The sequence below is a fragment of the Chionomys nivalis genome, chromosome 10 (assembly GCF_950005125.1).
Source record: "Chionomys nivalis chromosome 10, mChiNiv1.1, whole genome shotgun sequence".
NCBI lineage: Eukaryota > Metazoa > Chordata > Mammalia > Rodentia > Cricetidae > Chionomys > Chionomys nivalis.
Window position 1 is genome coordinate 40731462 of NC_080095.1, and position 14025 is coordinate 40745486.

General features: G+C 49.6%; 1 protein-coding gene across 4 annotated transcripts in view; it reads left to right on the forward strand.

Annotated features, from left to right (window-relative positions):
- Mideas (mitotic deacetylase associated SANT domain protein) overlaps positions 1-14025 on the forward strand; it is a 67790-nt gene that overhangs the window by 49340 nt on the left and 4425 nt on the right. For all 4 annotated transcript variants that reach the window (XM_057782431.1, XM_057782430.1, XM_057782433.1 and 1 more), the window contains exons 4-11: positions 5934-6276; positions 8046-8112; positions 8563-8705; positions 8829-8932; positions 9550-9625; positions 10259-10347; positions 11986-12135; positions 13244-13456. In XM_057782431.1, the coding sequence (XP_057638414.1) occupies positions 5934-6276; positions 8046-8112; positions 8563-8705; positions 8829-8932; positions 9550-9625; positions 10259-10347; positions 11986-12135; positions 13244-13456 (1185 nt within the window). The remainder of the gene's footprint in view (positions 1-5933; positions 6277-8045; positions 8113-8562; positions 8706-8828; positions 8933-9549; positions 9626-10258; positions 10348-11985; positions 12136-13243; positions 13457-14025) is intronic.

Sequence of the window (14025 nt, forward strand, 5' to 3'; positions counted from 1 at the left end):
AGCACCTCGGAACCTCCACTAAGACTGCAGGTCGTCCTTTGTCTTTTGCTTCTGTTCTTGTGTGTTCTGATAGGCTGTTCTGAGCGTGTGCATGTTCAGACCTGGACGAGAGTGTGAGAAGTCTCTCTTCATCTTTCTCATCGTTTGGTGTTTAGCATGTCTTTGATGAGTGTTGGCAGCATGTATCTTTCTATCCTTCTGCTTTCATCTTCTCTGTGTGCTTCAGAAATATTTTCAAGTCATACACAATCACGGTTTGCCATTTTCTAGCCTAACAACCTTCGTCTTTTAATAAGAACATCAATACAACTTCCATTCTTCTGTTCACTTACTAATAAAAATTGTGTGCATGGTCTGCAATATGATGTTTTATATATGTGAGTTTATATATGTGAGTGTGTGTGTATGTATGTAGTCAATGTGTATGTATGTAGTCAATATGTGTGAGTGTATGTAGTAGTAGACCTGCTAAACCAAGCTAATTAGCATAATCATTACCTAACATCCTTATTTTTCTGTGGTGGGAGCATGTAGGACCTGGTCTCTTAGCAGTATTTCTAAGAGAAATACGGTTAGTGTGAAAGCCATTGTGGTACAATAGGCCTCTGAAATTGTTCCTTTAATCCTCTTCCCAGGCCTCACTCCTCCTCTAGCCCTTGACAGCAGCCATTCTACTGTCTGCATGGAGCTCTACTTTTCTAGACTCCACTGATAGAATCTCTACTTAATGTAATTACTGATATTCCGTGGTTGAACTCTATCACCCGCTGTTAACGCTGTTTACATCATCCTGTCTCAGGAGCTCTTTGACCCAGCTACTCCTGATGCTTCTGCTGCTGCCTCTTCTTCCCCCTGTGTTGTTTATATGTGAATGGGTGTTTTGCCTGTATGTACGTCTATGTAATGTAAGGTGTATGGGCCTGATGCCCATGGAAGCCAGAAGAGGATGTCAGGTCCCCTTGGGACTGGAGTTACAGTTAATTGTGAGCCACCATGTGGATGCTGGGAATTGAAGCTGGGTCCTCTGGAAGAACAGCCAGTTCTCTTTCTTAACTGCTGAGCCATTTCTCCAGACCCTTTTATTTTTCTATTATCTTAGCACTGAGTATCTTGAAAATGGATAATAACTCAGCGCTTGTGTGTTAGAATGTGTACATGTGCACACGTGTACGAATGTTCATGCTTGCCTATGTGCACCTGTGATGGCCAGAGGGATGTCTTTCCCAATTACTTTTCACCGTAGTTTCTGAGATGGGGTCTCTTACTGAACCAGGACCTTGATGCTTCAGGTAAACTGGCTGCTAGCAGGCCCCAGTGATCCTCCTATCTCCCCTTTCCAAGTCTGGGGATTACAGATGTTTGCCACTACATCTGGCTTTTTTATGTGGGTTCTGGGGATCCAAACTCAGGCCCTCATGTTTGAGTGTCAAGCACTTTCCTTGCTGAACCATCTCCCCAGCCCTCCTGTATTTATTTTTTCTATGAAATCTTTTTTCCTTCAGTATTGCTCAGTTAACATTTCCCCACCTTGGAAGGACGTCATCCTTTTTGACCCCACACCCACCCCAGATCTTTAATTATTTGTCAAGCTGTTTGTTCTGACATCTTCAGAAATGTCTGTTCTACTCAGTTCAGATTTCCTGTCTGTTTGGTTGGAGAGCTAGCCTGCATGCCTGTTCTCCATAATAGGAACAAGGGGCAGGGCCTTCAGGATTATTGTGAGGTAATTAATTCAAGCTTATCAGCTCTCTAAGGTCTTGTTCTGTGGTTGGGGGAAAGTTCACATTGGAGTCTGGAAGTTGAGGCCTGGCAGCTTGTGTCGAGAGTGGGTAAGAAGGAGCAACTACCTAGTCAGTACCTCCGCTTTATATGTGAGGCAGCAGGTCCAGAAAAGTCCAGAGACTGTATTAATCTGACCAAACACCCGAGGCAGGCTCACAGAATGAAGAGTTTTAGTTTGGCTTGTTGATCCAGAGCTGCAAAGTCCAGGGGCCTTTTCTGGTGATAATCATCTTGCAGGCAGAGTTTCAAGATAATTGCAGAGCCCCACAGAGAAAAAGATAGGGAACACATGTGTCTGTCTCTGGTCTCTGACTGCATTCTTCTGAGGCCACCCAGGATTCAACAGCGGTGGTTCCACTGTCATGACCGTATCTAAACCTGATCAGTCACCTCCCTGCCTCTACATACCATCTAGATTTCAGTTTCCACCTGCTTAATACTGCTGATATCAGGCTTTGAGGATTAAATCCCCATATGAGTGTGTTCTTTGGGTGCTAGTTACTCTCAACCTTAGCACTGGTGACTTGGTACAGCCTAGTGGTAGGGCACTTGCCTAACTTGTGCAGGCCCCAGGTTCCTTCCCCATCTTCAGTTTGTGTTAGAGGCTGGACGTTGAGGCCTGGCATCTTGTCTCGAGAGTGGGTAAGAAGGAGCCTGGGCACCTCTGCGTGCCTGGGCACTGACCTAAGGTCATACAACCAGATAATGGCAGAGCTGACCCTGGATTGCATCTTCCGGGTTTCTGCCTGTGAGGGTGTCTGTTACACCAGCGGGCTCCAAGATTACGGTGAGATACTGCAGGATAGTCAGCCCAAGGCTATCTGCTTTCTGGGGTCTCATTTTGTGTTTATCATTTGTTTATATTTATTTTGTATGTTTCATTGTAATATTGACATTTCCAATCATGCATAAAAACAGAGAGGGGCCCAGTGAATGAATGCTTAATTGTGACCTAGTTTTCACAGTTATATCAAAATACAGCCAGTCTTTTTTTTTGTTTTGTTTTTTTGTTTTTTTTTGTTTTTTTTTTTCGAGATAGGGTTTCTCTATGGTTTTGGAGCCTGTCCTGGAACTAGCTCTTGTAGACCAGGCTGGTCTCGAACTCAGAGAGATCCGCCTGCCTCTGCCTCCCGAGTGCTGGGATTAAAGGCGTGCGCCACCACCGCCCTGCAAAATACAGCCAGTCTTATTTCAGCTGTACTTTCATGACCCTGAATTATTTTGAGGCTCATTTAACACATTGTATCATTTTACCCACAAATATTTTTAGGTTGTATCTGAAATTCATACATATAGTCTGCTTTTCCGTCCTTCCCTCCTTCCGTCCTTCCCTGTCACCCTCCTTCCTTTCTTTTTAAAATAGTCTCAGTAGCATTATCACGTCTTAAAAGTCAGAAATATCATAACAATTTAAGTCTCTTCCCTACAAATAGTTGGACAGGGTTTTGTATGGGATTGCCTAGCACCTCAGGGGGGCATTTAGCTCCTGTTCTAATCAGTTTTCTGCTGCTATAATAAAAACACAGATCAAAAACAACTTGAGGAGGAAAGAGTTTGTTTCATCTTAGAGTTTACAGTCCAATGTGAAGGGAAGTCAGGACAGAACTCAAGGCTGGAGGCTGGAGCCGGTGCAGAGATCATGGAGGGGCGCTGCTTACTGGCTTGCTCCCTCTGACTTGCTCAGCCTGCTTTCTTAAAGAACCCAGGACCACCCCATAGTGATATTTTATTTATGTTTTAATAAATAAAGCTTGCCTGATGATCAGAAGGGCAAAGCTAAGCCTCTAGAGATCAGGCAGTGGTGGCGCACATCTTTAACATCTTTAATCCCAGGATTTGGGAGACAGTGGCAGATAGATCTCTGTGAGTTCAAGGTCAACCTGGGCTATACAAGATCAATGCAGAAACAAATCCAAGTGCTGGTGGCTGACATTTTTAATCACAGCCCTAGGGAGTCTCACACCCTTAATCCCAGCACTAGAGGGAATATAAAATGGGAGGAGAGAAAGGCTCTGACTGCTTAGTCTGCCATCAACCTTGGTAGAGGTGAGACTTCTCTAGTGGCTTGGCTGCTTTGCTTTTCAAGTTGAACCCCAATATCTGACTCTGGGTTTTTATTGTTCGTGCTACACTGCCCGGCCAGGGGTGGATTGCCCACAGAAGACTGGGCCCTTCCACATCAATTAGCAGATGCCCAATCCAGTGGAGGCAGTTCCTCAGCTGAGATTCTCTCTTTCTAGATATGTTTAGTTTGCGTCAAGTTAACAACTGGCATAGGTCAACTGTTTTTTTTTTTTTTCTTTTTTTTCCTGTGTAGTTAGACTGTTCCCCTAAAGGCGGAAGAATGAATGGTCTCAGTTCATCCTAATTAGTAGAAGGGAAACGAGGGCATACAGGACAGAGTAAAGGTCATGCCAGGGCCTCAGAAGCAGAGAGCCCCCTTGGCTGGATCCTTGAAGCAGGGAGGACCTGTTCTCTCTCAGACAACATGTCTGGCTTGGTTTACTGTGTGCCCAGAGATAGCTTAGGAGCTGTTTACCCATGACAGCTGTTTGTTTCCCTTTTGAGAGGGTTAGGCTATTTCTTGATGGCTCTGCTTTCTATTCTGTATAGAAGCCCATAAAGCATATTTCATTTGTATTTTAATAAATAAAGCTTGCCTGACGATCAAAGAGTAAAATGGCCTCGGTGGCCAGCCTTACAGACCAGGCAGTGGTGACACACACCTTTAATCCCAGTGGCCATGCTAGTTTGTCATAGAAACCAGGAGGTGGTGGTACACACCTTTAATCCCAGCACTAGAGAGGAATGTAAGACGGGAGGAGACAGCTTTCTATCAGTCTCATTCTGAGATTGCTGGAGGCAGGATTGCTGTTTCAGACTGAGGTCGAGGTAAGAGCCAGTAGCTGGCTGTTTTGCTTTTCTGACCTTCAGGTTGAGCCCTAATATCTGTCTCTGGGTTTTTTTTATTAACCATGCTACAGGTGTACCACATAGGCGAAGCGTGAGCTAGGAAGGCCAGCCTTTGACAACATGGGTGGGCTATCCTCTGACAGTAGCAGACCTAATCCAAGTTAACGTTCTGCAGGAAGAGACTCCTGTTGCATCCTGTGGGTTCCTTCTCAGCTCGGGTTCTGGCACACGGTGCAGGCTTCTATCGCATACAGAGCCTGGCCCTTCGTTAGAACAGGAATGCTACTCCAGCTGCAGAGGATCGATTTCCACAGATTAGCTCACAGTGCTATCCAGGCTGAGCCATCCTTGTTGTGCTGCCCTCTCCAGGCTGAGGGTCTGAATGTCAGATTAGAGGGAGAAATCCAGTGGGTGGGAGGTGGCGCTCAGTGTAGGGTGCTTGGCTAGCACACGTGGGGTCCTGGATTCAGTCTCCATTACCACAAAAGCAAGCAGGCTTGTTCATTTCCACATGCTCGCTTATTGGATCCTCACTGCTGCCAGATCTGGTAGTGTCTCCTCCTTTTCCACATTCACAGTGGGTTGGCATAATGGCTCAGCGGCTAAGAGCGCTTGCTGCTCTTCCTCAAACAGGAGATGGGTTTCTGGCACTACTGGGGGCAACTCGTAACCACCTGTACCTCCAGCTCCAGGGGCTCCTACTCCCTCATCAACTCCTTGGGTACCCACACACATATGGCAGACACTCACACAGACGTATGTGTACACATAAGTAAAAACAAATTCAGTCATATATATATATATATATATATTTATGGAAGATGCGCACGGGCAATCCGCCATTGTAAATAGCCAGCAAAGGTGTTAGATCCTGTCCGAGCAGTGTAGTGAGCGTCTGGGCCCTTCCCAACTGGACTCTTTCCCTAGTGCATACATCGCAGCATTGATGGGAGCTATGGCCCGGGACCCAGATTTAGAACTGAGAATAATGTTTACGGTTTGACAGGATTCCTCCCCTTTTCTCAGATGTGAAACAGGTGGCTCCCAAGACCTAAACTGCTCTGGCCGGAATATGCCGGGAGGAGACACTAGGCTGGGCTTTTGGGCCTTCTCCTCTTTCAGGCTGTCTCGGTGGGTACAGCGGGCAGATAATTTCAGAGATGACAGCGGCAGGCTCCAGTCAAGACTACAGGTTTCTGGGGACACACAGAAGGCTGAGCCTCTGTTTCCGTGTCTAGGCTGAAGACCTGAACGCCAAGTTGGAGGGGGAACCTTCCATGCGGAAACCAAAGCAGCGGCCGCGGCCGGAGCCCCTCATCATCCCCACCAAGGCGGGCACTTTCATCGCGCCCCCTGTCTACTCCAACATCACCCCCTACCAGAGCCACCTGCGTTCTCCTGTCCGCCTAGCTGACCACCCCTCTGAGCGCAGCTTTGAGCTGCCCCCCTACACACCGCCCCCCATTCTCAGCCCTGTTCGGGAAGGGTCCGGCCTCTACTTCAATGCCATCATATCAACCAACAGCATCCCAGCCCCTCCTATCACGCCAAAGAGTGCCCATCGTACCCTGCTCCGTTCTAGTAAGTGACCTGGTGGCTGTGCTGGTGGGGAATGCAGGGGAAAGGCCGTGCAGTCTCTGGGTGGTTGTGGTGCGGCTGGAGGCTGGAAGAAGGAACTCTCCTGTCTCCTCCAGAGTGGGTGGTGTGAGGCATGGTCCTCCTGTCTCCTCCAGAGCAGGTGGTGTGAGGCATGGTCCTCCTGTCTCCTTCAGAGACGGTGGTGTAAGGCATGGTCCTCCTGCTTGGATTCTGATCCCGGTTCTACTGTTTACTGTCACATGCCTTGGGCGAGTCTAACTGCCCAGACACACTCAGTTTCTTCATTATTCAGCAGGGATTCGATTGGTCATATTTGGCTGATGGTGGAATTACTGCAATATTCATCTGTTAGATCCACAAACAGCAGTTTCCTTTGGGTCAGCCTAATAGCTACCTCCCTGGGTTGTGGTAGAGATCACATAGGTTAGCATTGTTTTTATTAGGTGACTGACCTGGTCTCCTGGGCCTCTTTGAGCAGTCATTTTGGTCAAGAGCAGGCTTCACAAACAGTGAGGCCTAAAACTGTCCATTTCACATTTCACGAAGAGAAGGGGTTCTTTTCCCTTGGAAAACGGAATCACCTGATTGCCTACAGTGGTATCACACAGGTGCAGTCTTCACCCAGTTAACCTCAGGCCCCAGAGCTCACCATGCTGTGGTTCTCTGGTGCCTCCTGCTGTCTGTGGGTGGAAATTGCCCTACGCTGACAGGCATAGGCTTTGCTTCCCGGGGAAGTTTCTCTCCCTGGCTCGGTTTGTGCTGGAAGTCACAGAAAAGAGCCAAGGAAGTGTCAGCCTGCCCACCACATCGGGTGTAAGACCTTGAACTTGGATCCTGTGCTGCAGGCTCCAGAATGTACGGGAAGCCATTATCCAGTCTAAAGAAAGTACAGGGCAGGATCATTAGGGAATTGACTAGAAAGCTTGAGAGACAGAAAAGCTGTGGTTCCTAGCAGGGTGGGCCCAGCACCCAGTGAATGGGGCTGACCTCAGGCTCTAGCCTGCTTAGATAAGGAAAGAATTTGGGAAGTGGCTAAGACTGAGCTTAGCTCGAACTGCAGAGAGGGAGGGGCGGGCAGGGTGCTGCAAGCATGGAATGGGGCTGAGCAGAGGGAACAAGCACCGGGAGGTTAGGCCTCTGGGGCCAAGAGTCCGGGCTGTGGGAGGTTCAGACACGCGGGGAACTGCCTCGAGAGCTGAGGGTTTCAGGTTTTGTCTCACGCTGCAGAGGTCTTGTGTGTTGTTTTGTTTTGAGCGAGTGAGTGCCTTGATCTAGACCTACTTTAGGATGAACTTGAACGCGAGTGAGGCAGAAAAATCCGGAGAGGAAATGAGAACCCTCCCCTCCCATCATCCCTGCTGTGCCTCCAGCCTCTACCTCTTTGTAAACTGAAGCGTGTGGGGGAATGGGGGCTCCTAGGAGCAGGAGCAGGGCTCGGTGGTCATGCTGACAGTGTAACGAACGTTCATGCAGTACCAGGCTCTTGTTTAATTCACAATTTTCATGACCCCCAGGAGACAAAGAAATAACCCCTTTTTTGCAGATGGGAAAACTGAGTTGCCCGCATAGTTAATAAAGGCCCGAGTTGCACCGTCATCAGGTTGCAGAGCAGGGACAGAGGGTGCCTGAGTTCCAAGTGTTCTTAGTGAGTCACCACGGTGACTCTTATGCATGCAGGACAGCCGCCTAGCATGGGAGTGTTTTCCTGAAGGGACGAAAGGGCCATTTACCAATATGTTCTCTGCCCATAGATAGTTCTGAAGTCACCCCGCCCGTCCTCTCTGTGATGGGGGAAGCCACCCCCGTGAGCATCGAACCGTAAGTGCAGCCCTGCCCCAGGCCCGTGCGTGTGGGTGGCCAGGTGGGCCTAGTGTGTGGCAGGTTAGCGTTGGGAGCAGGAGGAGGGTCCTGTGGGGCCTGCACAGAGACAGTCTCCTTGGGCTTCTGTATTCTGCCCTGGGCTCTGTGCTGTCTTCTGCCAGCTTTTGTGTGGAAGTTGCAGGGAGAGGAAAGGTAAGGAGCCACTAGGGAGAGCTAGGTCGGGGCGGGTGTCCAAGAGACTCTGTCAGATGTGGAGTCGCTTGTCCACTCTTCAGCCTCTGGGTCTTGCCCTTCTGATTACACCAGATGCCAGATTCCCTGCACTCAGCCATGGCTTTGCTGCATTCAGCACCTGCCAGCTGCAGTTTCTTTCACATCCTAAGGACAGAGTCAGGTTCCCTGACCTCACAAGGTGAGCCTTTACTCCTTGCCTCTCTGCCCCTGCAGACGGATCAACGTTGGTACCCGGTTCCAAGCAGAAATCCCCATGATCAGAGACCGTGCCCTGGCAGCTGCAGACCCCCATAAGGCTGACTTGGTGTGGCAGCCATGGGAGCATCTTGAGAACAGCTGGGAGAAGCAGAGGCAAGGTAAGGAGCGGTCTCCAGTGAATGGGCATGGCAGACTGGTGGGAAGATGGGCAGGCTGGGTCCCACAAGGCCCAGCACTGAACGTGATTTCCTGCTGCCCTCCCGATGCTCTGGCGAATTCAGTGGATGACCTGCTGACAGCTGCCTGTTCGAGCATTTTCCCTGGTGCTGGCACCAATCAGGAACTGGCCCTGCACTATCTGCATGAGTCTCGGGGGGACATCCTCGTAAGTAAGCCTTGTTAATTTGGGGGGTCCCTTAGGAAAACAGGTACTGATCCCTCCCTGTCTGCTGCCAGGACCGGGCCTAGTGGTGTAAAATTTCGTTGATTTATATTTGCTCTTCTGCGTATGTTCTGATGGGGGGTATTTTCTCTTTCTCCTCACAATCACGATTGCTTACCTTGCCTTGGCCTCCTGAGCACTCAGGTGACTTGGCATGGTGATCTGAGGTAGCAGCGAGGATCTTACCAAGGTAGAGGGTATTGGAGTTTGACCTAAGGGAACTTTAGTTGCAAACCCTAGCTGGGTATGCAAGATTCTGCTGTTGAATCCAGTCCTGGCTTCTGGGTCAGTAGCTCCGCCTCTCTGCATTGTCACCAAGGGCATTCTCTGTCCATACTGCTTGCTTTCTGGTTGAGCATTCCTGCAATGGTCTCGTGGCCAGAATCCTCAGCAGCCCCACTTCCCCCATATGCCCTGTCTCATAGCAGTTAAGGCAAGAGTAAGTGCTTGCTCTCTCCAGAGCTTGCAGGACAGGTCCTTTGCATGTTGCCCAGGCCCGGGATACTTCATCCTTCACTGTGACTGTTGCTAGCTTCCTGACTGCCCTTCTTCCCCTCCAGGAAACACTGAATAAGCTGCTACTGAAGAAGCCAGTGCGGCCCCACAATCATCCGCTGGCAACTTATCACTACACAGGTGGGCCTGATTGGGGTGGTCATGTGGTCCAGAACCTTAGGGGTCTCCTGCAGAGGTGGGGCCCTGCTCAGTGCTTAGTTACAGCCCTGAATGGGAGTGGGGACAGAGAGAGCTAGCCAAAAGTCAGAGCAAGGAAACTAATATGAAGGTCAAGTGGGGGCTCTCCATGACTTTATAGGGAAAGCATCAGATGGGTAGGCTGGAATCCAAGCCCCAAAACTCCCAAGTCATAGGTAGAAAGGCTTGTAGCCTAGGGAGTGCAATCAGCTGATTCCAGGAACCTGCAACATGGACCTTGGAGTGCTTGTCTTATTCTAGATGCTCTCCTGTAAGAGGGACATTGATACAATCGTGTAATCCCAGTAACTACTGTTGTTCAGTCTCTATTAGACCCACATCTCCAGGCAGAGCCCCAAAAGATCATTCTGCCGTATAGCATCTAGTCTTTCTTGAACCTGGAAAGACAGGTTCTAGTGTTCATTCCCGTTTGACAAGCAAGGGGAGTGAGGCTTCAGGAAGCTGGTAGTGAGTGGCCAAAATATATGTGGATGGCCTCCCACCTTCAGTGGTTCAGAAATGCTCACGGTACAGGTGCTCGTGTTCCTCCCCGACTCACAACTCTTTGCTTTTCAGGCTCTGACCAGTGGAAGATGGCTGAGAGGAAACTGTTCAACAAGGGCATTGCCATCTATAAGAAAGATTTCTTCCTGGTGCAGAAGCTGGTGAGCAGGGGCAAACGGAGGGTCCTGTGGTCACTTGCCCAGTGCCCAGGTGGCAGGGTGCTTGCCTAGTGTCCCTGAGTTCCGGCCCCATCGCTGCTATCAGGTAGCTTCAGAAACAGCTTTGTCAACCACGGCTGGCACAGAGGATCATCCTCCACTGACCTCTGAACTCTCCGGACAGGACTTTAAGGCTAGATGTGGCCGAACCTGGGGGACAAGCAGGGAAGTGTCGGAGAAAATGTGTGGGAATGTATTGCTCGACCCAAACCTAGTGGTCAAATAGATCTTTGAAAATGGGAGGGCAGATGTCAGAGTCCTAGGGGACCATGGAGGTGATCTCATGGTTCTGACATCGTACTGTTTGCCCTTCACATGTGATCGGCCTTAGGAAGCGTGGCCCTTTGTTGGCAGTTAGTAGCAAGGCTAGGAGAGCCTCCCTGAATCTTCCCCGACGTGACGTTGCTCTGCTTTACTTGGCTCCACTCCAGGAGAGGAGTGAAACCGTTCCCCAGGTTGATGAGGGAAGTTTGCACTGCTGTATTTCGTCCAGCTTTGTATGTGGAAGGATACCCAGAGACTCTTTACTTTAGCTTGAAATCGACCAAATGGAGAAGAGTAATTCCACAAACGCCCATTAAAAATGCCTTGCTGAGGTCAACCAGCCTTACTGTTTGCCCCTTTTTCTTCTCTTTCTCCGTCTGCATCTAAACACGAACCCATGAAATACACACACCTCCCTCTTCACCCTCCTCTGTCCCTTTTTCTTCTTTCTCCGTCTGCATCTAAACACGAACCCGTGAAATACACACACCTCCTTCTTCACCTTTCCTCCGCCTCAGCTAATCACTGAAAGTTAGCTACAGCTGGGCCTGGAGGGTAATCGGCCTGTAATTGCAGCTGTCTGGGAGGGTGTGGCAGGAGGGTTGTAAATTCAGAGTTCAAGGCCAGTCTAGTTACTTTTGTGAGACTCTGCATTCAAAAAAAAAAAAAAAAAAAAAACCCACGGGAAATGGTGGAGTGAGAGTACTATTTAATTGTAGACCATTTGCCTAGCATGTTCAAGGTGCTGTGTTCAATCCCCAGTACAGGGGCAGGGCGATTATTTTTAAATAAAACTGCCCTAAGCAATGACAATCAATTTAAACTGAATATTAAGAGGCCCACAGAGATGATCTAGTGGCTCATGCATCCTTCACTAATATTCACAAGTGAAAAAGCAGAAGTCAGGGTTGTGAGCCCCATTTCACCCAGGAACTCCAGGAGGAGCCGTGTGAACTTCTGAGAAGTTTATGAGGGCTAAGGAAACTCAGTCATACTGCAGGATGCCGATTGTGACCCAGCTGACCTGAGCCCCTGCTGACCCTGCTGGCCCAGTGTGGCCTCTCATGGCACACAGCCCTTTAGTGTCTAGTCCACAGTCAAATCTCCCCAGAAATTCTGCTATTATCCTTCAGGTGTTACTCATTGAAACGGTGCGAAGCCTCCATTGATTGCGCTGGTCAGGACATTGTTGAGGAGCAGGCATTGAGAAGTGGGATTTTGGCTTTAGTTTTTTGCCTAAGGCTAAAGGGAAGATGCAGAGGCGAGAACAGTGAGCCCGAGCGGCTCCCTCTGACCTCAGTTTTGGCTTTGCCTCAGATCCAGACCAAGACTGTGGCCCAGTGTGTGGAGTTCTACTATACCTACAAGAAACAGGTGAAAATTGGCCGCAACGGGACGCTCACCTTTGGCGACGTGGACACGAACGATGAGAAGTCAGCACAGGAGGAAGTTGAAGTGGACATTAAGGTGAGTCCTTGCGGCCTCTGCCTGCCTCATGCTTGGTAGCACTAGGGGCCAGTTCCTAGCCGGAAGCTCGAGGCCAGACTCCTGGCGTTTATAGAGGGTAGACAGAGGAAAAGAGGGTCCCTGACAGCCCCCAGGGGCTGGTAGCCCAGGCCCTGGCTCTTTGCATTCTCCCTCATCCACTGCTGGGATCGGTAGATGGTGCCGATGCACAACACTGGAGAGTCGGCAGCTCCAGCTTCACCGCCCTGCCTCCTCAGAAGTGCCGCTCCCCAGCTCTCGCCCTTGCACCGCCATTATGGTTTCTGCTCTGTCCGTGCCTTAGCACGCGCCACTGTTACTATTTCTGTCATGTCCCATACTACTTTTGTTAATTTTTTTTTAAGTCAACTCATTTTTTTTCTCAAAAGGGAAGCCTTGTATTACAATCATAAATAGGTAACCAGTATTGTTTCCTGTCAATAGGAGTTACTGGGAAAAATAAGTACATATGAAAGCCACTGTTACTGAATGCTAGCTACATGCTGTAATTGCCTGCTAGGGCTCTGAGACACAGGGCTGTTTTCTTTCGTAAACAGATCACCAGGTCTAGGGAAGCAGAAGGGACACATTAACACCAACCCCGACCTCGTCCTTGAAAGATGCTGTGATCTCATTCCTTGCCATGTAGCCCCTCGATATTGTCTCTAAGTCACAAGTCCATACTTGGCAGCGTGCTACTTTGAGACCAGGCTGTAGTTTGGTCCCCATATTGCGAATGGGAAGTAGAGATACAGAAAATGTCATAGATAGTTAAACAGGAGCCCAGAGCTCCTGCCTGGCACACCCTGAGGTCACTCTGCCCAAAGGGTGCCCAGAAGATTCTGGGCATCTATCCAGAAGGCCAGGTGGTTTGTGGGTCTTGGCATGCTCCCTCTCTAGCCCTGGCTCTGTCTCATCCTGAGGGTGCCCAGGGTCAAGACTACCTTGTTTCCAGGCCAACTGGCCATGGGAGGGCTGTGACTTAGGACAGGGCCCAGACAGGGCTGCGGGACCAGCAGGTGCTTCGGAGCCTTGGCTGGATTCAAAGTCCACACTCTGGATTGACTGGGCTCATTTTCGTCTCCTATAGACGTCTCAGAAGTTCCCAAGGGCGCCTCCTCCCAGCAGAGAGTCCCAAAGTGAAGAGAGACTGGAGCCCAAGAGGGAAGTGAAAGAACCCAGAAAGGAAGGGGAGGAGGAGGTGCCAGAACCCCAGGAGAAGGGAGAGCAGGAAGAGGGCCGAGAGCGCAGCCGCCGGGCCGCTGCTGTCAAAGCTACACAGACACTACAGGCCAATGAGGCGGTAAGTGACCCCCACCTTCACTCTCCCAGCAGATTTTTAAGTTATTTGGGCCTCAACCGTGTGTGGTATGGGCTATTATGAATCCCATTTTATGATAAAGAAACTGAGGTTAAAGGTGATGCAGCTTGTCTGCAATATGCGTGTATATACATACATATTATACACACACACACATTTTTGTGTCTCATATTCAGAGGAAAAAGCCTTTTGAGAACCCAGTAGATGTGTGCACGTGGGGGAAGCACTCATAAGCTGTAGGTCAGTCATGGCTATCCTGGAGCATGCGCTTGACAGAAATGTCTGAGATAGAGCTGAGCCTATGACACCGCCAATAATGGCCCTTTATGTTCTCTGCTGAGTGTTAGATGTCCATTATCACGCTGATTTCTCACAACAGCAGAAAGGGATGGGGGTCGGGTCCAGAGATACCATTTCACTTGCCTGAAGGCACACCCCAGGTCTTTGAACGGAGTGGAGGGCTCTGTCCCCTTCCCCGGCTAAGCAAGGCGTCTCGCTGTGGCCCCATCAGGAGGGCTGGAATGTGTTTCTACACTTAATGCCTGCAGAGC